General features: G+C 44.9%; 1 protein-coding gene across 4 annotated transcripts in view; it reads left to right on the forward strand.

Moving 5' to 3' along the window:
• Positions 1-26386, forward strand: part of KDM4B (lysine demethylase 4B) — a 301643-nt gene that overhangs the window by 224702 nt on the left and 50555 nt on the right. For 3 of the 4 annotated variants that reach the window (XM_066634889.1, XM_066634891.1, XM_066634890.1), the window contains exon 11: positions 4323-4828. In XM_066634889.1, coding sequence (XP_066490986.1) covers positions 4323-4828 — 506 coding nt within the window. Of the gene's footprint in view, positions 1-4322; positions 4829-24589; positions 26382-26386 lie in introns of those variants that run through there. The other variant, XM_066634892.1, reaches the window with a different exon arrangement.

Consider the following 26386-nt stretch of genomic DNA (forward strand, 5'->3'; position numbering starts at 1 on the left):
TGTTTGCCCGAGTTGCACTAAAGAGGCTGCAGGTACTTGCAGAGAGCGTTTATCCAGAATCACAGTGCGGATTCCGAGCCAGCAGGTCCACCACTGATATGGTATTCTCCCTTAGACAACTGCAGGAGAAATGCAGGGAACAACGACAGCCACTCTTTATAGCCTTCCTAGATCTCATGAAGGCTTTCGACCTGGTCAGCAGGGACGGCCTCTTCAAGATTCTCCCCAAGATCGGATGTCCACCCAGGCTCCTCAGCATCATCAGATCTTTCCACAAGGACATGAAGGGCACTGTTGTCTTCGATGGCTCCACATCAGACCCCTTTGACATCCGAAGCGGCGTGAAGCAGGGCTGTGTTCTTGCACCAACCTTGTTTGGGATTTTCTTCGCTGTCCTGCTGAAGCAGGCCTTTGGAATTGCAACAGAAGGCATCTATCTCCGGACCAGATCAGACGGAAAGCTCTTCAACCTCTCCAGACTGAGAGCAAAGTCCAGCTGAAATGTCTGCGTGACTTCCTCTTTGCCGACGATGCAGCTGTCACTACCTACTCTGCCAAAGACCTCCAGCAGCTTATGGATCGTTTTAGCAAGGCCTGCCAAGATTTTGGACTGACAATCAGCCTGAAGAAAACACAGGGCATAGTTCAGGATGTGGACTCACCTCCCTGCATTACAATCTCTGCGCATGAACTGGAGGTTGTCCATGACTTTGTGTACCTTGGCTCAACGATCTCCGACACTCTTTCTCTCGATACTGAGCTAAACAAACGCATCGGTAAAGCAGCTACCACGTTTTCCAGACTCACAAAGAGAGTCTGGTCCAACAAGAAGCTTACGGAACATACCAAGATCCAGGTCTACAGAGCTTGCGTCCTGAGTACACTTCTGTACTGCAGCAAGTCATGGACTCTCCGCTCACAACAAGAGAGGAAACTGAACGCTTTCCACATGCGCTGCCTCCGGCGCATTCTCGGCATCACCTGGCAGGACAAAGTTCCTAACAACACAGTCCTGGAACGTGCTGGAATCCCTAGCATGTATGCACTGCTGAAACAGAGACACCTGCGTTGGCTCGGTCATGTCGTGAGAATGGATGATGGCCGGATCCCAAAGGATCTCCTCTATGGAGAACTCGTGCAAGGAAAGCGCCCTACAGGTAGACCACAGCTGCGATACAAGGACATCTGCAAGAGGGATCTGAAGGCCTTAGGAATGGACCTCAACAAGTGGGAAACCCTGGCCTCTGAGCGGTCCGCTTGGAGGCAGGCTGTGCAGCATGGCCTTTCCCAGTTTGAAGAGACACTTTGCCAGCAGTCTGAGGCAAAGAGGCAAAGAAGGAAGGCCCATAGCCAGGGAGACAGACCAGGGACAGACTGCACTTGCTCCCGGTGCAGAAGGGATTGTCACTCCCGGATTGGCCTTTTCAGCCACACTAGACGCTGTGCCAGAACCACCTTTCAGAGCGCGATACCATAGTCTTTCGAGACTGAAGGTTGCCAATACAATACAAGGATGTCCCAACTTCTGGAAAATGTTGTGATACAGAAATCGCCAACAAAAAAGCTCTTGCAGAGAGTGACTTAACAATCTCATTGCTGGCTTAGGGCCCAATCCTATCCAGTTTTACACTGCCAATGCCATGTGCAGTGCGCATTGTGCCATGCACTGCGTCCTGTGGTGGGGAGGCAGTCGTGGAGACCTCTTCAAGGTAACGGAATGTTTGTTCCCTTACTTTGAGGCTGCATTGCAACTGCACTGGTGCTGGAAAGTTGGATAGGATTAGCCCTCAATCATTCCATAGAGCTTTGTATTATGCTCTGGTTTATCTGATTTCTCTTTCTCCTCTCCTTCCCCCCCCCCCCCATTTGCAATGTGTTAAGCCCTGGCCAATAGGTTTTACAGGTCTTTAATGCCAGCATCTCAGGATTAAAAGGTTAGCTGGTAAATCTTGATGAGGGTTACAATTTCCCCATCTCTCCCCCCTCGCTTTCTCAATCCCCTTCTAGTATTCTATTAGCATTGTCCAGGCATCTTGTAGCTGAAAAACAATCTTAAGAAACAAGGGGGGGGGGGTCTGTCATCTTGTCCATGGAACATCTATTATTTATTGTCCCTTGACTGGACTTGATAACTATTCGTGAAACTTGACAGAGGAGAGAGAATAAAGTTCCATTAATTTAGTACAAATGCAATAAAAGGAAGCAGCATCAAGGCAGCTGCTATCAAGAGCCACTTGAGGGTTGGCAGGGATATCTGCTGTGCTATCTGGAGATGCTGTGTTAGAATGCTCAGAAAACAAATAGTAAAGTAGCAAATGGTGGTGGGAGGAAAGCTCTTTTGTTTTATGGGTGGTCCACTGAGTAGATGGGAAAATATTGGGGCATCTATCTGCTTGAGGAGAACGCATCTAATTGCAGAAGTGCACAGGAGAGTTGACAGCATACAGCTACAATGGATGGTGGTTTTTGAGCGGGGGGGGGAGACTGGGGTGTTGGGCAGGAAGGAGATGATAAGGCAGGATTGGAAAATACACATCACAGTAGTCAATACCGCGATGACATTTTATGATAGACCCTGGTTCGATGCTGGGTTTGATTCATGTGCTGAGCTTGTCTGCCTTCCTCAGAGACATAGCAGGAGAAGCCACTTGGCAGAAAAATAATTTAAGGTGCTTGGTTTTATTTCTCATTTCTCAGATTTGTTGACTGGCTCGCATATAATAGCAGGGCTTGTGAGCTGCAAAACTTGGGCATGGATTGAGTTTTAATTGAGTGACTGCTGGGCATGGATGAGTCAAAGCAGCCTGTTTAACACTAGCCCTTTCCTGAGTTTTTAGATCTTTCTCTACCATAAATGAATGCACAGAACCAAAATTCAGCAATCTGAAAATGGCATCTTTTGTCTTTTTTTTTAAACAAGATAAATTGGAGCACATTTTCACAAAATGTATCTATGGTTTTATATTACTTTTGCGGTGTTCTCTGATACTTCACAAAGACCTGTCTATATCATGGGCAGAGCTGGCTGTGCTTGCTTAACCCAATCCATTGCCGCAGAGTTCTTCAGTGGAAGCTGCATTGTGAGAACAAAGCTTACATTGCATGCAGCAGAATGTAAACTATGAGGATGGTCCCTTGAAGGAGGGTTTGGAATGCATGCCAAGACTACAGGGTGGGGAGGAAAAGAATCTTCTTAATTTATGGAGCATGGCTGGAGCAAAGGGAGAGAGATGGGGTTGTAGCACAGTGGCAGAGCACCAGCTTTGCCTGTTGAAGGTCCCAGGTTCAATCCTTGATGGCATCTGCAGGCAGAACTAGCAAAAACTCCTGGGTCTGAAACCAGTGCAGGTAATTGAATGAGCTGGAGCAAGGGTTTGACTGGGGATAAGTCAACTTTCTGTGAGGCAAGACCAGATCCTGCTGCTCTGGTTCCTGGGCAGAGGAAGGCGGGGTGGGGCAGGGGGAGGGCGGGGAAAGGCGCGGGTGGGGGCAGAGATGGTAGCAGGCCCTGTCACCATATCTTAACCCCCCTCCCAGCCTGTGAGGCCTGATGCAGGTCTCCTCAAATCTGCACCTGCTCAATAGTGGGTGCACATTCAAGGAGATCCATCAGGGCTAGCTAACCATACACGGGGTAAGGGAGCAAAAACTCCCTTACCTTGAGTAACCTTGGCACTCCTTCCCAGCCCCTTGGGATGTGGTGGTAGCCATTTTGGCGTCACTGCAGCCCTGGGTTCTGGGAAGTACAGGATTGGGCTGTTGGACACTTGCTAAAACCAAGCAAAAATAATTAAATGATTATGCCCAGGCAGTCTCCATCTACCATCCATAATTTAGTCAGCTTCCAGAATTCTCTTTGCATTTAGATTGTCTTCACTCTGTATCAGCCGTTTTCAACCACTGTGTCATGGCACACTGGTGTGCCGCAGGAATTTGGGGGGATGTCATTTCTTATTAGGGTCATTGGGGAGTGTGAGCCCCCCACCAACAGCATGGTGTGCCTTGTCAATTATCAAAAAACTGATGGTGTGGCTTAACAGTTTTAGTACCTTGTCAGTGTGCCATGGGACAAAAAAGGTTGAAAATCACTGCTCTATATTCTGATCATATAATCTGCGTGAATATGCATGTTAGGGATTCTGCAAGTGGCCAGCCTTGGAGTTTAAGATGAAAGAGTTTCCTGTGGACTTCAGGAACAATCCTTTATCCTCAGTTTTTTGATTAATGGATGAGAGAGGGGCTATATTCAATGTTTTTTTAAAAAAAATAATTTTTGTAGTACCCTTGTTGTAACTGACTGTCTTCCTTCTTTATCCAAACAGGTGAGTGCAAGCCGAAGATCCGTACTCCAAAAGTTAAAGGGGAAAGGAAGAAGAAACAACAAAATCCTCATCCCTTGTCTCGGCCATCCCAACTCCCATTGCAGCAATGTCTGCCTCCACTGTTGCTACCACAGCCATCTCTCCCAAGGCAGGAGGAGGAGGACCAGCGGCTACAGGTTCCTTCAGAGGAAGAGGGGCTTGAGGCCAAATCTCCAAAGTCCACCTCAGGAGAAGAAAGTATTGCATCCATGCCGGCCCTCAATACCCTACCCCCAGAAGCCCCAGGCGAGGAGGAAGAGTTAAGACTGCGACCCATCATCCCAATGCTCTATGTGGTTCCACGGCCCAAAAAGATATCTTCAGAGAAGAAGCGCATGCCCTGCCAGGAAGTGTTCAAACGCTTCATCACTCATGAGAAGGTTTCCCCCTCAGATCTTGGTGTGAAAGACGAGGAGAGTGGAGAGGGGGAGAATGTGGAAGTGCCTCTTGAGTCAAGCAAATTACAGGTAACTGTCACTGTAGAGTGTCTGATAACTACTTTGGGCAGTGATTAAGCAGCTAGTTCAGTATTATTTTACTGTGAGAAAAAATATTTAAACACTATTTTGAATTTTTTTCTAAAGATTTGTACAGTTAAAAACATGCAGTAAAACATTAATCATATGATTGCAAGATGAGTGCTTAATTAATAGGCCACTTATTTTGAACTGGTTACCAGGTTTTTTTGTTTTTTGTGTGTTTTTTTAATCTCAGGAGATTTGGTTCTGGTTTCAGGCAACCAAAAGGTTTTAGATTTGGATTCCGTTCCATTGAAAAAAGGCTCCTCTTGATGTTTGGGATGGGATGGAGTCTTTGGGTGTTGCTTTGTCAACATTTTCTCCAGTGGAGGAAGGGTGCATTCCTTAGCGTGGGTTTGCCCCTGTGTTGCAAGGAAGAGGCAGGGTCTAATCACGTCATACGACCTTCTGCGCACAGTGGGCTCTCTTGTCCCAGATTGGCCCTGCCTTGCTGATAAGAGGTCGCAAGTCACACCACTCCCTCGTTTGAGGGGGCTATTTCACTCTTCCCCTCTTTTTTCGCTGAGGTAAAATGTTTTTCTTTTTCCGTTTTTCTCCTCCTCCCTCCTTTCCCCTTTAGTGGGGCCAGTCCTTAAGGGATTGGAGGGAAAATGTGGTAAAGCTCCCGCAAGGGCTCTGTTTTGGCAGAGGAGAGCTTAAATTTTTTTATGCTTTCACGCCGGGAGCTTTTCAGCTCCCCTACATTATTTTTCCCCCAAGTCTGTCAAACAGTGAGGGCAGCTACTGTGCAGGAGCCTCAGTCACTGCATCCCCAAGTTAAGAAATCTGAGCAACCACCGTCACCTTCTTCAGACTCTTAGCTCTCCAGCCTTTCAGAGTCAGAGAAATTGTCCCCCAAGCACTATAAATCTTCCTCATTTGTGAGGTCCACCAAGCACAAGGCTCCCTTTCAGAAACATTTCTTGAAGGGGTCTGGGGGTGGACAAGGATGGCTTTGTGAGTTGAACTCCTCAGAGGTCTTCTCCTTGAACTCTTCTCCTATGCGTACAACACCAGTGTGTTTAACAACTTAATCAGGCTCTTTCCTGTGGACATTTTCCCTAGATTATTGTCCAAGGCAACCACAGCTCTTCTTCTGCCACTCTAATAGAGCTGGGTTCAAAGTTTTTGTTTCCTCAGGGCCCTCTCAAGCCAGCAGAGGTTCCCTTCCCTGATGCATTTAAATGTATCATGGACACAGAGTGAGCAGTGCCTGCACAAAAGAAGCAGACCCCAAAATTGATTGGTCAGTTTTATTCTTTACCACAGAAAACTTTGGACACTGCAGATTGCCAAAGTAAATGCACTATCATCCTATGCTGTCATCTCTTTTGAGGGGGAAGGAAGTCCAAAAGACCTGAGTGATAGGAGAGTTGAAGTGGCACTTAGGAGAGTATTTGAAAACTCCTTTGCACTCAAGGCTAGCACTCCTCAGGGCTAGTGCTCCTTTGCACTCAGGCTTTGCTACTAAATAACTAATGACCAAGGCTACTTATTACTGGGCAGAAGAACAACCTAGTGCTGACTCCTCTCTCCCCAAGCCCATGAAGGATACTTTAAAGCAGATAGCTCTATCCACAACCTTCTCAGCTAACACGTCCCTTGATATGCTTCAATTCGATGCACATTGCATGGCTTCTTCCCTAGTAGCCAGGCACAATATCTGACTTGGGCACTGGGACATTGATATAGCATCCCAAGCCAGTCTTGCGGCCCTGCCCTTTATGGGCAGTGAATTCTTTTGTGAAGTTCTTATCCTGTTTTAGTCAAAAACAAGGATAAAAAGTTAGTATTACCAACTTATCTCAAAGAGATCGTTAAACCTTAGCATCAGTCCTTTCGAGGCTAAAGACAGTCTTTCTGCCTCAAAGGACAATATAAATTCAGAGCTCAGTTGAGCAAATTTAGATTAAAGCACCACACAGCAAAGTCCTCCAACTTTCCACCTTCCAGCCAGTTCTGTAAACACAACAAGGGCAGAACTACCTGACACTATTCCGCTCAAAACCCAATGCTGCTGGGGACCTTCTCCCTGAGTTCATGCACTGGTGGTTCTCTGTGTCCTCCAGTGCGTGGATTCAGAAGATGGTTTCTCAAGGTTACTCCCTGGAATTTTCCAAACTGCCCTGGGATCACTTTTGGATGATTTCACCCTCCAATTCCCCTTCCCAAGCACCAGGCTACAATGGAGGCCATCTCTCACCTTCTCAACTTAGGGGCAATAGAACAGGTACTGGCACTCGAGAGAGGCACTGGGGACTACTCAATATTCTTCCTTGTCCTGAAAAAGAATGACAAAACAAGAGCTTTTCTGGATCTCAAGTGATGAAACTGCTTCAGAGTTCACCACAAATTCCATATGAAGACCCTTAAATCAGTTCTAGCTGCCCTGGAGGGGGCAGATTTCCTCTGTTCCATAGACCTTTCAGAAGTGTATCTCCATATTCTAATTGGGAGGGCCCATGGCACTATCTCAGATTTAGTTATAATAGGCATCACTTTCAATACAGAGCACTCCCATAAGGGTTGGTGTTGTCCCCCAGTCTTCACCAAGGTCTTGGTAGCAGTTGTGGTTCACCTGTGCAAACAGGATCTTTTTTCACACCTGTCTGGACAATATCCTGCTCAGGATACCATCTAGGGTTCAAGCACTGAACACATCCTGACCATGATAAAAACCCTGGAATTCCTGGGATTTGTAATCAACCGTCCAGAAAGTTCCCTTGTCCTTTCCCAGATCCTGGAATACCTCAGGGTTCTCATCAGTACAAGATCTTTCAGGCAGCACCATCTCAGGAGTGTTGTCTTCAGGAACTCCTGAAGTTAGTTCTCAGATCCAACTCTTTGGATATGATGCAATTATCCAGGCTGCTAGGAATGCTAGTCTCCCTCCAGGGCCTAGTACCTTGAGCTCAACTTCACACAAGACTGCTTCAAAAAGTCCTCTGGCCCTTTCAGCCACAAATAGAGAACAGGGTACATTTACATATTAAAATTCCCCTGTTTCTCAAACAAAACCTGTGTTGGTGGTTGTGGAAGGAAAGACTCATGAAAGGGGCAAGTCTGGAGGTTTCACACAGAACCATCATAACCTCAGATGCCAGCTTATTAGGGTAGGGTCCTTTTGCTCAGGGCAAATGAACACCCCCGGAGGCACTACAGAGCATAAACCTCCTCCCAGAACTGAGAGCTTTCACAGAGCTCTCAGAGCCTTCTACAGGGTCACCATATAGGGTGACCCTATATGGGTCACCCTACAGGGTCACCATATACTTGTCAGAATAGACAATATATCAGCCAAAGCTTATGTTAATAACTAAGGAGACACCAAGGCTCAAGGCCTGGCTCTAAGCCTCACTCCTCTTCCAGTGGCCAAAACAAATTTACTCTCCCTCTGCACAGAACACCTAGCTGGAATCCAGAACTCAGAGGCAGACTGGCTCAGCTGCCTGAGTTTCAGGGAGGCAGAGTGAAGCTTCAACCCCAGGTTTTCAAAGAAGTGACATTTCACCTGGGTACTCCAGTCTTAGATCTGTTCGCAACAAACGACAATGCCCAACTTCCCAGATTCTTTTCAAGGTATCGGCATCAGGGCACAGAAGTGGTGGATGCCATCCGGAAACATCAAATGGCCCAAGGGTCTTCTATAGGCCTCCTCCTCCCTTTCCACTTTTCCCTCAGGTTCTCAAAGTCATCCGTCTACTACATGCACAAGTCATTCTAGTAGCGCTGAGGTGGTCAAGGAGACCCTGGTTCCCGAATCTTCTCAAGTTATCTAACAGAGATCCTTGGGAATTCTCTCCCAAACAAGATCTTTCCCAGGATCCCCTTCCCATTCACCCACAACCCATGCAGTTCCACCTGACTGTGTAGGGCTTGAGAGGGTAGGTCTGGTTTGTCTTGGCTACTCTGAGAAAGTGATTTCTGCCTTAATGGCATCTAGTCACCACTCCACTCATAAAAGTTATAACTGGAAAACAGAGCTCCACCAGTCCCGCCCTCTCCCTCCCCCAGCACACCACCTCCCCCCCTCTTCCTGTCCTCTCCCCGCCTTCCCCCATGCCTCCACTCACCTCTTCGCCGCCCAGTGATCTGTGCAAGCCGTGGTGCACTGTTGATCCACTGGCACTAGCCCAGCTCTGGCACTGATCTAGCACCATTGCTGAGGCCGCAAGCATGCTTTATGGCATATTTGTGACACTCACCACCAGTGGAGCGAGTTCAGGATTTGGTTCTAAGAGCTTAACATGGTCGTGCAGGCTCTCACTACCCCGCTTTTTGAGCCCCTGGCCAAAATTTCTATGAGAGAACTCTTACAAAGTTCTCTTTCTGGTCGCAATCACTTCTACTCTCACAGTTTCAAAATTGGCTGCCCTGTCCCTTATTGAACCTTTGTGTGTTCCATAAAGAAAAGGTAGTGCTATGTACTGACTCCACTTTTATTCCCAAAGTAAACTCTACTACATAGAGAACAGGAAATCTGTCTTCTCTCCTTTTGCCGCCCCACGTACCTTGTTAGGCGGCGGCACTTGTAAAAAGGCCTTCTCTGATGACCTAAGAGGACGAGCCGGATTATACGTAAGTAGGCGATCTCTAAGATACCCTGGCCCAGAGCAGTATAGGGCTTTAAAGGTCAAAACCAGCACCTTGAATTGGGCCCGGAAACTAATGGGCAGCCAATGCAGCCCCCGGAGAATTGGGCTGGCAGAGTCAAACCGTCTACCTCCAGTGACCACACGGGCTGCCGCATTCTGCACTAATTGCAGTTTCTGAACCATCTTCAGGGGCAGCCCCACATAAAGCGCGTTACAATAATCTAACCTCGATGTCACCGTGGCATGGATCACCGTGGCCAGGTCTGCACGATCCAAGTACGGCCGCAGCTGGCGCACCAGCCGAAGCTGAGCGAAGGCCCCCCTAGCCACAACCACCACCTGGGAATCCATGTGTTATAGAGCATCCGAGGTTTCCAAGCACATTTGGAAAGGGTATCCAAGCACACTTCCTCAGAGGTCCAGCTACCTCAGCCTCTTTCAGAGGGGCCTCTTCACTTCTGTCCACACCTTCACCAAGCATTATAAGATTGGTACTGCTGCTTCTTCAGATGCTTCCTTTGGGAGAAGCGTTCTCCTAAAGGTCCTTAATCTATAAGCAAATGTCCCTATCTTTCATCTAGAGGGTGTCCTGCTCTAGTATATCCCACACAAAGGAATGCACCCTTCCTCCACTGGAGAAATGACAAGTTCCTTACCTGGGAAGTCTTGCTCTCTGTGGAGGAAGGGTGCAGTCTGCCCACTTCCTAAATTTGGGCTGTTTGCTCTGCTTGGGATTTTTTACTAGATGGGAGATAGTCAGGTCCTTTCTCCTCTATTCCCCTCTCTTTTCCTATGCACCATTTACTTGACTCGAAGCTCTCCCTAGTTTTTATTTCTGACTGTGCCTGTAGATTTATTTTCCTATCTGGAGTTTCTGCAGATTGTTTCTTAAGCTCGTCATACCATCTGGGAAATAAGAGCCCTCTGTGCAGAGGAGGTAATGTGACTTGATTAGACCCTGCCTCCTAGCAACACAGGGGAAAACCCATGCTAATGAATGCACCCTTGCTCCACAGAGAACAAGACTTCCCAGGTAAGGAACTTGTCTTTTCCACAGGTCATCACCACCACCACCCAGTCCAGCCCATAAGAGCCCCACAAGCAGAGGAGCATGTGTGCTGACCGGGTTCACTCATGGCTGGCTTTAGGAGCTGTCAGGAGCCCAATGCAAAACATTTTCAAGCCAGTGGGACTCAGGGGTGAGTGGAAGGGCCGTCCAGTGGCAATGCTCCATTCATCACACTTTGCTTGTGACACCTTGGCATGGAAGATTCCATGTTAGAACATGAACTACAGATCTCCACCCACCGTGGGGCCACTCCAGGCATGGGGCCCAATTTGGCCAAATTCCTCAAAATGCCCTCTCACTAAATAAGTATCTCTAGCTGACTCGCAGCATATACTGTGAGCCCATTACTTTCAGCTGTTCTGGGAAAGATGCATGCTTACTTGGAGTTCAAAGAGCCTTACTCCGAGGTAAGCATGCATAGGATTGCAAGTGCAAGCAAGCCATACCACCCTGGGTGAGGGGACCGGAAGTACACCAGGGAATGCATCTCCCAGTTAGTATAGTCTGACTGGGAAAATGTTTTCCAAGCAGTTGGTCAGTGTGATCTAATGCCCTAAATAAAACCCAGCCACCAGGTCATTTTAGGTAATTGGTTCCCAAACAGTGGGTTGAGACCCATCAGTAGGTCATGACCCAATCTTTGGTGCGTTGTGAAACTGACAAGGCAGATTAGGCTATGTGCCTCAAGGGTTAAACGAGTTGCTACTTGTGGGGGGTACACTGTTGCCTAATTACCATTATAGCCACATTCCGTGGCGTTCTTAAATCTTACCTTTAGGGCAAGAAGAACACCATGCCACTGGATTGGTCCAGATCCGCTGAACATAGGCCCCAACAAACTATTGAGAAGGAAGTCCCATCCCCAACTGATGAGGAAAATGCATTGAGCTCTATGGAAAGTGAACTGAGCCACACATGCATGTTCACTCATGAGTAGGCAATGTGCCCTGGTTCTTATCAAAGGTCGGGCAAGGAGAGAATGGAAGACTACCAGAATGATCCCAATTTGAGGAACATGGAGCTCAATAAACCTCCCAGAAAGCAGTCGTTCTCGCCGCCGCGCCCCCCCTCCCCCCCCCGTGGAAAGGATAAAAAGAGGCTTGAGTGGCTGGTAGTGAAAAACTTTGGCTCGTGAACATAGGTGGCTCCCAATAGAGCAGGGGTGTCCAAACTTTATGGCAGGAGGGCCACATCGTCTCTCTGACACTGTGTCGGGGGGGGGGAGAATTAATTTACATTTAGAATTTGAATAAATTTACATAAGTTTACGTAAATGAATATATTAAAGATGAACTTATATGAATGAGTGAAGGTCTTGAAATAGCTTAAGGCCTATAAAAGGCCTTGCACAAAGCAAGGCTGGCCTTTCCTTTGCTGCTGCATCACAGACATGAAACAATAAGCAGTGGAGGGAGCCCTCATCCCACAGGTCGTGCGAGAGGTCGAACAGTCGCCCTCATGCTGAAAGCAGTTGCATCAGGCCATTGTGGGCTCCAACAAATCTCCAGAGGGCTAGAGGCTCATTGGAGACTGGGGGCTCCCTGAGGTCTGCATTGAGAGGCCTCGAGGGCCGCAAGTGGCCCCAGGGCTGGGGTTTGGGCACACCTGCAATAGAGTATCATTTTTAAAAGTTGATCCTGTTGCTAAAAAGTTTGGGAACCATTGTTCTGGGTGAAGCTTCATTCATTTGGTCCTAGGGTACATTGAGCCCAGCAGCTTCTTGTTCTGCACCATGTCAGCCTGGCTTCATTTCTAAGGAAAAACAGGAGTTGTGTGTGCTTGCTTCATATTTTTAAAAATAATTGCCTACCTACTATTTTTTAAAAGACATTATGAACTAATGAGTCCTTCTGTATGATCTGAATAGAAGCTTGTATATGGCTGCTTGAAAGCTACACTTGCATATGGTTCATTGTGACCTAGATACCACTGCACCATACAGTCTCTCATTTCTCTGCCTTGCTGAAGTCTCTGTCAAATAATCTCCCCTTTGTATTTCGTCTCATTCCCTGATAATTGATGTTGACCTTTTTTCTTTGGATAGTGTCAGAAGAGAGTTTGAGGTCTGTTATCCAACCAGTACTTGTTGGGGTTCAAGCAGAAGTTTGCAGAAGAAAATCATTAGCTGGCATGATGCAATCTTCCTAACGCCAAATTAAAATTTTCCAATTTTCTCTCGTAATTGGAGTGCATAGATCATGTGTGAACCCAGTTTCACCCTTTTGTCTGGTCTGGAAGTCCCTAAGCACTTCTTGCTCTCTAGTTCAGCCTTCTAGATACCCTGAAGTGACTGTAAAGCAACTGTTTTCAAACTGGGGGTCCAGGACCCACCAGTGAGTTGTGAGCCAGTTTTTGTTGCTTCGTGAAACTGACAAAGCAGATTAGGCTATGTGCATCAAGGGTAAAACTACTACTGCAGGGGGAGTACTACTGCCCAATCACCATTATAGCCACAAGCCTTGACATTTATAAACCAGGCAGCAGCCTACAGCCTCTAAAAGTCTTGGGAACTACTGTTGTAAAGGTTTGGGGAAACAGTCCATGAACTCCATTTCTAGGAAGAATCTAGCAAACGTACACACACAGAGACATAATAAATGTAAGGTTTCTAGCAGCCTGTGGAATACAGAACCCCAATTATCAGTAATTAAAAATCCTCACTATCAACATCAGTAGGAGTAGTAATAGTAGTAGTTGTAGTAGTAGTATTTATTAATTATAAATAATAATAAATTATGCATTTATTTATTTATTATTGCTAATTTATTAGTATTAGTATTTTTTATTATAAATAATTACTATTATTAACAATAATAGAACAGATATTAAGGACAAATGCAATGAAAGCAAAAGTAGAAAAAATAACAACGAACAGTAAGTTCCATCTCTGTAAAGAAACAGATGAAGTAGTGGACTACCTAATTCGTTGCTGTAAAAAGATCCACAAAGGGACTACAAAGACATGACAAGGTAGCAACAATGATACACTGGAAATCTGTAAAAAGAAAAAAAAAATACAAGCTACTGGCAACAAAAAAACTGGTCAGATCATAAAACTGCAAAAGTCGTTGAAAATGGATGCCAAAATATTATGGGATTTCCAACATCAGACAGATAAACATCTATTGTACAATGCAACAGACATAACTATAGTTAAGAAGAAAGAAAAACAAGTCATTGGTGTAGCAGAGTAGAAAATAGGTGATAGCTGAGTAGAAGAAGAAGAAAACAAAATACAAGGATTTATAAACAGAAATTGAAAGGTTGCAGCAGAAGAAGACCAAAGTGATCCCAGTGGTGATTGGTGCTATTTCAAAACACCTTGAAGAGCAACTGAACACCACAGAAATTACCATCAGTGAACTGCAAAAAGCAGCTTTACTGGGAACAGCTTACATTTTGTGATGGTATTTATGATATCAAAATAGAATAAAAGCCAGGCTTCCCAGGCCTTGGGAAGGACTTGATGTCAGGATAAAACAAACCAGTCGATAACACCAACCTGACTATGCAAAAATCTCCTCTTCCTCCTCCTCCTCATAATGGTAACAGTGGGCCACCTGGTCAGCTGCTGCAAGAAGTTCATGCAGACTGACTAGAAAGAAAGACACAACAAAGTTACAACAATAATTCATTGGAACATGTGTAAGGGCGCAATCCTAACCAACTTTCCAGTGCTGATACAGCCGCGATGCAGCTCTGAAGTAAGGTAACAAACGTGCCCTTACCTTGAGGAGGCCCTCTTGATTGCCTCCCCACTGCAGGATGTCGTGCACACCACAATGGCACAGCTATGTCAGTGCTGGAAAGTTGGTTAGGACTGCGTCCTAAGAAGTATATGCTGCCTGCAAGAAACAACTGGTGGAACCACAAAATTGAAAAAAGTAATAGAGAATGAAGAAGTCAAAGTACTCTGGGATTTTAGAATACAAACTGACAGGCATCTGCCACACAACACACCAGACATAACCATAATTGATAAAGTCTGGGTGTTAGACATTGCAATACCTGGTGACAGCAGAATAAATAGAAGATAAAAGAACTGGAGAAAACCACCAAGTATAAAGACCTGCAAACAGAAATTGAAAAACTGTGGCAGAAGAAAGCAAGAGTAATACCAATTGTTATAGGGATCTTGGGTGCTATCCCTGTCAGGATTATTTGGCTAAATACCCCTGAAGGAAAAATTTACTGTCTGAATAGGGCAAGGCCTTTATGTATGGGCCTGTGTAAGCCCATGTAAATGTATGTGAACCTGTATACAACTTTCTGTGTCCCATGTGACTCCCATGTATCCAATGAAATGTCTGTAAAAGTGCTGAGTCATAATGACTATGCAGCTGCAATGTAAGTGAATGTAAGAGTGTAGCAGGTGCACCATGGGAGCTGATGCAATCAGTCACGAGAGGATGAGGTAATGGGATGAGGTCATCCTAAATATGTTTGGTGCACTGCAGTAAAAAAGGGAGGCAGGCACACCCTACCTTTAACATAAGAACATAAGAACAGCCCCACTGGATCAGGCCGTAGGCCCATCTAGTCCAGCTTCCTGAATCACACAGTGGCCCACCAAATGCCCCAGGGAGCACACCAGATAACAAGAGACCTCATCCTGGTGCCCTCCCTTGCATCTGGCATTCTGACATAACTCATTTCTAAAATCAGTAGGTTGCACATACACATCATGGCTTGTACCCCGTAATGGATTTTTCCTCCAGAAACTTGTCCAATCCCCTTTTAAAGGCATCTAAGCTAGACGCCATCACCACATCCTGTGGCAAGGAGTTCCACAGACCGACCACACGCTGAGTAAAGAAATATTTTCTTTTGTCTGTCCTAACCCGCCCAACACTCCATTTTACTGGATGTCCCCTGGTTCTGGTATTATGTGATCCATCCCCTGCATAATTTTATATGTCTCAATCATGTCCCCCCTCAGGTGTCTCTTTTCTAGGCTGAAGAGGCCCAAACGCCGTAGCCTTTCCTCATAAGGAAGGTGCCCCAGCCCCGTAATCATCTTAGTCGCTCTCTTTTGCACCTTTTCCATTTCCACTATGCCTTTTTTGAGATGCGGCGACCAGAACTGGACACAATACTCCAGGTGTGGCCTTACCATCAATTTGTACAACGGCATTATAATACTAGCCGTTTTGTTCTCAATACCCTTCCTAATGATCCCAAGCATAGAATTGGCCTTCTTCACTGCCGCCGCACATTGGGTCGACACTTTCATCGACCTGTCCACCACCACCCCAAGATCTCTCTCCTGATCTGTCACAGACAGCTCAGAAACCATCAGCCTATATCTAAAGTTTTGATTTTTTGCCCCAATGTGCATGACTTTACACTTACTGACATTGAAGCGCATCTGCCATTTTGCTGCCCATTCTGCCAGTCTGGAGAGATACTTCTGGAGCTCCTCACAATCCCTTCTGGTCTTCACCACTTGGAAAAGTTTGGTGTTATCTGCAAACTTTGCAACCCCACTGCTCAACCCTGTCTCCAGGTCATTTATGAAGCGGTTGAAAAGCACCGGTCCCGGGACAGGTCCTTGGGGCACACCGCTTTTCACTTCTCTCCATTGTGAAAATTGCCCATTGACACCCACTCTCTGTTTCCTGGCCTTCAACCAGTTCTCAATCCACGAGAGGACCTGTCCTCTAATTCCCTGACCTTTGGTGAGGGACCGTGTCAAACGCCTTCTGAAAGTCCAGATATATAATGTCCATGGGTTCTCCCACATCCACATGCCTGTTGACCTTTTCAAAGAATTCTATAAGGTTTGTGAGGCAAGACTTACCCTTACAGAAGCCATGCTGATTCTCCCTCAGCAAGGCCTGTTCATCTATGTGTTCTGAGATCCTATCTTTGATGAGGCATTCCACCATCTTACCCGGTATAGATGTTAGGCTGACCGGCCTATAGTGTCCCGGGTCCCCCCTCTTTCCCTTTTTAAAGATAGGTGTGACATTTGCTATCCTCCAATCTTCTGGCACCATGGCCGTTTTGAGGGACAAGTTGCATATCTTAGTCAAGAGATCTGCAACTTCATTCTTAAATTCCTTAATAACTCTTGGGTGGATGCCATCAGGGCCCGGTGACTTATTGATCTTTAGTTTATCAATGAGGTCTGAAACATCTTCTCTTTTAACCTCCTTTGTGGGTGGTTGTGTGGACTCGGAAGGAGCAGGAGTCTGTGTCAGAGTGTTGGAGATTTGTTGCTGTAGATATGTTTGCTGTTTTGCTGCTGGAGAGACTGCTTATCTCTTGGTGGCAAGAGATAAGCTTATCTCTTGGTAAATACAACTTGGTGGTGGACATCTGCCTTGTCTGTGTTGTTTCTTCCTGGGACTTTCTTGGAGCACTCTTGGAGCCAGCAATCTGCTGCATTCTGCTAGGAGCTGCCACAACACTATCTACATTCCTCAACAAGCCTAAACACCTGGAAAAGTACTTGAAAATCATTGGGATGACCATCAATCAATTACAAAAGGCCACCTAACGCACACATACTTTGGCAATGTTTGTAATGCAACAACATAAAAACAAAAAATAGCTGCCTCCTAGGTCAATAGGAAGGACTCAGTAGGTGGATATATACAAAATCCAGTCAAAAGCAACAGGACTATGTGAAAATAGATGATGATAGTGATATCCCATGGGATGGTACCTTGTGGTGTTGGAGCTTGCATGCTTCAGTGAGGCAGATCACTAAGCTGGACAGGGCCACCCAAACTAGAAAGGCTTCTGCTGAGAAGTCAGACTAAATGTGTCCTAAACCCATTCCTAGTATGGTATGAAAGAACAGGGCCACCCAAACTAGAAAGGCGTCTGCTGAGAAGTCAGACTAAATGTGTCCCAAACCCATTGCTAGTACGGTATGAAAAATGAGTACAAAGTGTATACAGGCTTGGTCATTGCCTGGGTCCTGCCAGGGCCGCGCCAGGTGCTGGAGTTCTTGGGCACCTGGTGATAAGTGGGCTACCGAACTCAGGATCTCCAGTTGAGCAACTAGGACTAGAGACTGAAGGGCTACTAGAAGAAACAAATTCACAAAAAACACCAACAAAGAAGTAATGATATGCTTTTACTAGACCAGCCAGAAGAGGTTATATGAAAAGAATGTACCAAATTTGGTAAATGAAGCATCCGGATACAGAAATAACAGAACAAAGGTTAGCAGATCAGTGAAGATTTGTAACTAGGAATCAAGTATTCAGAGAAGTTGCTCTAGAAGAACTGCAAAGAATAACTCAGGCTCAAGAAATGCAAGAAGAATTTCCACCAAGGAAGAAGGTGCCCAGGCACAGATGGAGGAGGTGTTTGCGATAGAGGATGCCAATAGAGGATTGGTGTTCAGCGCTCTCAAATACAAAATCAGGCAACTTTGCCTTCATCTCAAAAACATGGGTGTAATTTAATAGAAAAGCAACAAGAATTTAAAAAAAATAACTGAGCATACAAACCAAGAAAACACCAGGGTATGACTTCCAGCTCTGAAAACAATTGCAAAAACCCGTCTTGCTCAAAATTAAAAGATGTACATACTGCACTTGTTGAAATAGTAACTAAAATCTGCAAGAAGTAAACCAACTTATGTATAGTGCAACAACAATAACAACACAAGAACTTGGATGTAAGAGCAAAAGACCTGCAAAAAAAGAAGAGGGTGCACCTGATAGTTGCAGGCTTCAATCAGATGCTAACCAATTGAAAGATATGAAAGACAAGAAGTTGAAAAAGGAAAATACCAAACAGCATCTGATCCAAAAACACCATCCAGATTCAAGGAGAACTGCAGATGTATTGGAAATAGTAAAACAGCAGATAGCAACAGTGTAAAAAAAGATTAGCGGTTATGAAGCCAGAATTGCACAGTATAGGCAGAATCTCCAGTTCCAGTCGAATCAAAAATGCTTCTCTCAATGTATAGATGGAGAAACTGCAAGAAATACCCAAACACCAAATAGAGAAGAAACAGTGCAATTCTGGGCAAAATGATGGGACACCTACAAATTACAATGAAAAGGCAGGCTGGATTAAAAAGGTGGAAAAATGTAGTCAACAAATGCAGGATTTAAAAATTACACCCGATTTAATTACACTGAAAAGAGTAAAGAAAATTAAAAATTGGACTGCACCAGGTGATGGTGAACTGCATGGCTTTTGGCGTAAACATCTAACAAGTCTCCATAAGCACCTAGCAAAATAGTTTAATCATACTATTTTGCAAGAAGGCAATATTGAACAATGGTTAACAACTGGCAAATCTCACCTCATAATGAAATATCCCGCAAAAGGTGCAGTTCCAAATAATTATAGACCAAAAATCTGCATACCAACCATGTATAAGTTATTAAATGGTATGATAGCAGATGAAATAATGCAACAGCCGTTAATAAATGAGCAGCTCCCAAATGAGCAGAAAGGAAATTGCCCAAACAGCAGAAGCACGAAAGATCAATTACTGATTGACAAAATGATTTTAGAAAATAGCTGGAAGAGAAAAACAAATCTAAATGTTGCCTGGATTGATTATAAGGAGGCCTTTGACTCATTGCCTCATGCACAGATATTAAAATGTTTAGAAATAACAGGTGTCAGCAAAAATATTCAGGCATTTGTAAAAGAAACTGAGCATTGGTGTAACAATCAATGGCGAGACAATCTTCACACTGACTATCAAGGTCCAACAACTTCTTTGAAATTCTAAGGTTAGGGGGCAACAGCTAGATGCGTGATTAGGCTGAGTTTACTTTAAGAATGCAGCAGTAAAATGGAACTCTAAGCACCTGGAGGGTACTGGTTTTTTTAACTGCTGTTTCTGGTTTGCTCTCTAGCAAATGTGTCCTTTAAAGGTGCATTTTCCCTATGAAGTTCTGAAAAAACAGAATGAAACATTGGACTTTTTTAACAACATGGATTCTAATTCTTTGACGCAACCATGGTCTTCTTATCCGAATAATATATGTTAAATTGTTGGATAATGGCGAGACCCTTGGTTAGGTGAACATCAGGAGAGGCATCTTCCAAGGCACTTTCACCTCTGCTGTTTGATATTGCCATGACTTCACTTTCATAAAAATGAAATATAACAGGCCTTGGATACCAAACATCAAAAACATCAAACAAAATAACTCATTTGCTCTACATAGACTATTTGAAGTTGTATGGGAAGTCCCAGTCTGAAATAGAATCATTAATAAATACAATTCTTATATACAGTATTGATATAGCAATGGAGTTTGGACTAGATAAGTGTGCTGCCATAATAATGAATAGAGGGAAAATAATAAAAAATAAATTACCTAATGGAAACAATATTAAGAACTTGGATGAGAGAGAACATTATAAATATCTGAGCATATTTCAGCCAGATAACATATACTGCAGGAATAGTAGACTGGACATAGGCAGAGAAAGAGATTAGACTGTAAGACCAGGAACATAATGATAATCAACCATGCTCTGCACCCTCACAATGGTGTGGATAGACTATATCTCCCTCACAGTTCAGGTGAAAGAGGAATTCTGAAAGTCCATCAAACAGCAGAGGAAGAAAAAAGAGTCTTTGAAGAATATATAAAGGATAGCCAAGAGGATGCACTTTAAAACGGTTAACAATGAGATATTATTAAATACCAATGAAACAAAGCAGCCTTATAAGAAAGAACAAAAAAGAACCAAGTGGAAAAGTGGGAAAATAAACCACTACATGGACAATATTTGCGAGGCATTACTGGATAAACAAACATCACCAAGACCTGGCAGTGGCTCAAAACAGGCAACTTGAAGAAAGAAACAGAGGCTCTAATAATGGTTGCACAAGAACAGGTGTTAAGAACAAATGCAATAAAAGCAAAAGTAGAAAAAAAAACAGCAAGTGCTATCTTTGTAAAGAAACAGATAAAACAGTGGACCACTTAATTAGTTGCTGTAAAAACATCACACGAACGGACTACAAACAAAGCCATGACAAGGTAGCAACAATAATACGCTGGAGCATCTATAAAAAATTTTGGCTTCTTGCAGCCAAATACTGGTGGGGCCACAAAATTGAAAAAGTCGTTGAAAATGAAGATGCCAAAATTTTATGGGATTTCCAACTTCAGTCAAACATCTATTGTAAAAATCACCAGACATGACTGTAGTTGAGAAGAAAGAAAAACAGGTCAAAATTGTTGCTGTAGCAATGCCAGCTGATAGCAGAGTAGAAGAAAAAGAACTGGAAAACACAACAAAATACAAAGTTTTGCAAATAGAATTTGAAAGGCTGTGGCAGAAGAAGACCAAAGTGATCCCGGTAGTAATCGGCACCCTCAATTTCAAAACACCTTAAAGAGCATCTGAACACCACAGAAATTGCCGTCAATCAACTGCAAAAAGCAGCTTTACTGGGAACAGCTTACATTTTGTGACAGTATTTATAATATCAAAATAGGATAAAAGCCAGGCATTCCAGGCCCTTGGGAAGGCTTGATGTCTAGATAAAACAAACTAGTCAATAACAAGTCAATAATATTTACCTGACTGTGCAAAAATGTCATAATAATAGTAATGCATTATTTCTTTCTAGATCTCTCTTTTTTTGTCTACTGAATTATGATAGATTGTCATGTTTAAAAATGGGTCTGGGTGCTAAAACGTTTTGGGAAGCACTGTGTTAGAGGCTTTTAGTGCTAGATTTGTAATGCTTCAGAAGACTGACTTGCTTCTTTCCTGAAGCAAGTGTTTTCCTCTTCCTCCTCTGAACCTGTCTGTCCTGTCCTTGGAGCTATGGAGAAATTACAGGTGATATCTGTTGGACTATCTCTTCCTTCTCTGTGCCACTTGTATTTGAAATGGAGCAGTGTATGCAGGGAATCCAGCATGCATTGTTGTGTTCATTGCAAAGAGATGTGATATGGAGCAAGGATGCTGCACACTGCACTCCTGGTAAATAAAGGAGTGGGTTGCAGATCACATCTCTGTGCTCCCTTGGTACTTTGTAAGTTGAAAGGAGAGAGATTTAATTCAGAAGAGAATAGGAGTCGGGCAGCCCAATCCTGTGCCTTCCGGGCTACCACAGGAGGCACCTCGGGAGAAGGGGACTTTTGTCCCCTGAGTAAGGTAAGCAGCCCCGCAGTGGGGCTACTCACTTTACCACCGACCTAAAGGTCGGCAGTAAGGTAGAGGCACCTGTGTAGGGTGTGCAGCCCTCAACAAGTGCCCTGGATCCTGCAGAGCAGAGCTCCGCGGACCCGCCCCATCCCTCCCCTAGGCACGCCTCCAACCCGCCCCCTTACCCGCATCACACTTCCCTGTCACGCCTCCTCCCTGCCCTTTCTCCGCCCCCCACTGGCCTCCCCCCTCCACGGAACGCCTCCTCCCCACCCCTGCCTACTGTTCCACAGCTCGGCGGTCTGGGAGACCGCCGAGTCGCGGAAGCTGGGTGACTGCCCTGCGCTAGCCTAGCAACAGCTGGCGCTGGGCTAGCACCAGCGGGAGCCCGGCGGTGAGGCTGGGAAACATGCCTTATGGCACAGGATTGGGCTCTCAGGCTGGACAGCAGTCAGATGGGCAGCTTGACTGTTTTCCCTTCAAGAGTGACTCTCCACTCTTTCAAGTTGTTTCCTGGCAAGATCAGCTCTGATTGGAACAAACAGAATCTGCGATGAGAGATTTCTTCTCTGAATTCCACTTCTTTTTGAAGTTGGGAGCACAGGCAAAACACCAATTTTCTGTTGCATTCAAAGTGGACGAAGTACATTCATACCACACACGTTGTTGGGATACGAGTGGTTTCTGAGTCCATTGCTTTAAACTGTACTGGGGAAGATTATGGCAGGAGCAAATGCTTCTGCTCCATATCCCTGATTCATTCCTAGAGGAATGAATGCTTCCTTACCTCTTAGCTTAATCCAGACTTGAAATCACCCGCTTGCCTGTGCTGATTCCTTCTGAGTGACTGAGGACAGTTTAGTTAGTTCTTTGTCTTATAAATGCACTGGTAAAAATTTTTACTAGTTATGGGCTTGCTTGCAAGAGTGGCTTAAGCATTTTGTCCCAGTGGAGAAGCTGTTTTGTCTTTATATTTGTTAAAACTTAAGTTTGGGCGCAATCCAAAGTGCGCCTTATGCCGGCCCAAGTCCCTTGGGCTGGCATAGGAGTGTCGCAAACGTGCCGTAAAGCATGTTTGAGTCTCCGTGGCTGTGTGCCACATCGGCACATTTACATGCACCGACATGTGGAGGCAGCCAGAAACCTCCGCCACGGCTCCCTCTGGTTTTCCTGTTCATTCCTGCTGTAGTTATGTTCTTTGGCTTGAAAAGGAAGTCTAGAAGCCTTGCAGTAGCACGGCAAAGGTTTTTGTTTTTTTAATATATATATATATAACCAGTTTGCTCATTAGGAAACCACTTTATTTTATCATCCTTCTGTTTTTTAATTCCTTTTAATTTGCCAGTGATACCTCAGATGTTTGGCACAAAATACGTTTCTCGACTAAATGTGAATTCCCTGGTGTTACCTTGGAATGTGCTCAATGGCTGTAGATTTTGTCAGTTGCACCCACATCATGATTGCATAGACAATTGGAATAATGGTATCCTGTTAGTCTTCCATGTGCTTGCAGCCAGTACTATGGAAAAGAGGAGTCATAGCAAGGATCTGCTGAGGATCTGTTTTATGTTGAGATGGGCAGGCTTTTCCTTACCCTTTCTTTATCTTGTTGTGCTGACAAGGTGACCCAGGCTTTTGTCAGCAGACTCAAAACTGTTGGTCTTCAGAGACTGTCTTTCTCTGTCCTCAACTTTGCTTCCCATTATCCTGTTTCTATTTTCTTCCTAACCAGTCAGAAAGGTGTTTACTGCCACCTGTTTTCTGTGCTCACACTGTACTTTATATGGAAACTAAAATTTCTTCAAGGGCCAAGAGAGTTGGTGCTTTCCAGTCAGGTTCAAGGTGAGGTACTACAAGACTCTTTAAGACAATATCTATATAGATACCGTACATGACAAGTAGAAAAGAAGGAAATTCCCCCATCACTTTTGTTGTTCATATGCTCTAAGCCAACCTTCCCCAAAACTATGGGTTGTGGGATCATGCAAGGTGGGTTGTGGACAGGGCCCTCCTGCTTGTCCTTGTGTCCAAATGGCTCCAAATAGGAGCTATTCTGGAGGCATCAGCTCAGGAGGCTTCTTCCAGGTTGCCCCAGGCCAGCAACCCACTTTGTTGGCCTCCATGGGTTTCGGAATGACCTGCAGAAACCTCTGAAAGCCACTTCTTGGCTTTTTTTTTGACAGCTGGCTTTTTGTGACAACTATGGAAGTGGCTTTCATAGGCTTCTGATGGCTACTCTGAGGCCTGTTGAGGCCCGTATAGTGGGTTGCCAACCTGGCGTGACCCAGAGGAGGCCTCCCTGGCACCATCAGGAGCATTGCAACCCTCTGAAGAAGATGAAGACGTTGCGGCGCTGTTAAGATTGGGAACTGCTGCTCTAAGCCATCTCCTGGGAACACCCTTTTTCCTATCTTGCCTTCTCACTGAGGAGACACTGTTGGGGAGACAGAAGAGTAAGGTTGCTATAGTATCAGCCAGCTAGGAACCCAACAGAATGGAATTTTCCCTTCTTCAACTCTAGTCTCCCCTTTGGTGGATGGAGACAGATCAGAGAATGGGTTGAGCTGATTCAGATTTCAGCTAATAGAGTTCCCACTCTCTAAACTGATTTGTGAAAGTCTAACCCATGGTATGAACTTCCAGCATATGGCTACCCATCAACTTCACCTTCCTTAGCCAGACTTCCATGTGTTTGAAATCCTGTGGCATCTTTGGAATAGTACCTAGGTTTAAATACACACGCATACATACACACATAATATAAGTTCTTGCCACTGTGCACTACATTTTCATCTCCAGAAAGATAGACAGGCTGTTGAGACTGGTGGTGTGTGTTGGGCTACGGTATTGAGTGGTTTGGTATGTGATTTTGTGCTAAATGTGGATTTGGTGGGGAGGCATCCATTGCAAATTCCAGTGTAAATAACCCACCTTAACCTGTTGCAGGCAGTCCCACGCTTGGATGATATCACCTTGTGGAGGATTCCTAAAAGGGAAAGGCGGGAGTTGTTCAAGCGCGTTAGCGGCAAGCCAGCGAGATACGCTGCGGCTGTGTTCTCCCGGATGGTCCCCCCGGATGAGCTGCGGAGGTGGCGAGGTGCTGTTAGTTATGATGGGGGCAGAGGCAAGCGTGCTCTGCCACGCAACGTTGTTGCCCGGTTGAGGCATCTTTTGTACAAGCTGTTTTCGGACATAGTGGCGGCTGACTGGAGAAAAATCCGGTTGAAAATCAACAAGATCCTGGGGGCTTAATGGGGCCATCTTTTAGGTGCCTCTGCCTCCTTCCTCCTCCTTCCCACTACTGAATGGCACTGGGACACTTTTGGCTCTTCAAAGTGCCTCCATAAAGACGGAATGTTGACTTCCTTGCCCATGAGTTCTCCGTGGCCCACTGCTCCAGAAACCTCTTAGGAGACCAGACCGTACTGCAACATATTAAGTGCCTTCCACCCAAGGAGAACGGTGTCTGTCTGTATTTGTGCTGCTGGCCAGCACATGAGCAGAGCAGATGCAATGTGACAAACTGTCCAGGCTGTGATGTGTCTATGGCTTGTAGCTGGCAATAAATGCTGTTTTGGTGGTTTTCATTTTCTCTTTCTAAAATGTGATCCATTCTTTGTACCCTTTGGGGTTTTTTGTTATATATCCATGTGATGTAAGATCATTTGGCAAAGCTTTGGAAATACAATTGGCCCTTAATGCTTGACAATCCTAGGTGGAGCGAAGCAGACGTTCAGTGCGAACATAGTCCATGAACCCTGGCCTAAATACCCTCTAGTTCTGTGAAGTTGGAAATGTGTTACCTGGGTTCTCCAATTATGATTCCTATTCAACTTCCTTCTCCCTTAGTGGCCAATATAGTTTCCTGCTTTCAGTGCATTTTGGTGTCCTAGAAGTTTGTCATGTTTTCTATATGGTGGTATTATAAAGAAAACATGAAACAGGCTGTCTTCCTGAAGTAGATGAGAAAGGTGGAAGACAAGAGATAGGGCTTGGTGGGTCTGTGCTGCACAAAACTTGAATAATTGATTTATAAGTTCGAATGGAGGGAGGAGGTTCGGCAGGGCTGGCAGTTGAACTGTGCTGTAGAGATGTTATCTGCCCTACCCATGAATATACAGCAGATTCTTTGTCCTGGAATGTGACCCTGTAGCCAAAGTAGGACAGTTATCTTAGGTGGGCAGAGTCTCCAGTTTCTCAGTTTCCCACTCTCAGGGAGTGGGAGAGTGATCTATGAATGACCTTAATATAATCAACAGGGGTGTGTGGTTGAACCTACTTGACAGGGATGGTTGCCACAGGGTGAAGTTGTCTAGCCTATCATTCTCCTTGCCATTTTAGTTTTCTGTATGCAGCGGGTTTTTTTTTTTGTATGAAGGATAATTCATCAGATGAGCTCCCAAATGCATTCTGAAGTGGTACTACACTTTGTGAGAACAAGACTTCAGTGAGACTGTTTCAAAGCATCCTGGATGAATGAAATTGTTTCTCTGTGTTGAGAATAAACCAGTGCAGTTGACTCCAGATTGCCTGCCTGCCTCAGAGTTAAAAAGTTTTGTTGTTATCTTGTTTATGTGATAAGTCTTTCAGTTCCAGTATACTTCAGCTGCTCTGTTAATGTTCCATTATTCTAGTTCTTCCCATAGTCACTTTTCTACTGAACAATTTCTGTATAAAAACAAAGGGTTTCTTTCCTTTAGTTTGACCCAAAAAATATAGATTAAGAAAATGTACTGCTTTCCT

Source organism: Tiliqua scincoides, chromosome 8 (assembly GCF_035046505.1).
Source record: "Tiliqua scincoides isolate rTilSci1 chromosome 8, rTilSci1.hap2, whole genome shotgun sequence".
Taxonomy (NCBI): Eukaryota; Metazoa; Chordata; class Lepidosauria; order Squamata; family Scincidae; genus Tiliqua; species Tiliqua scincoides.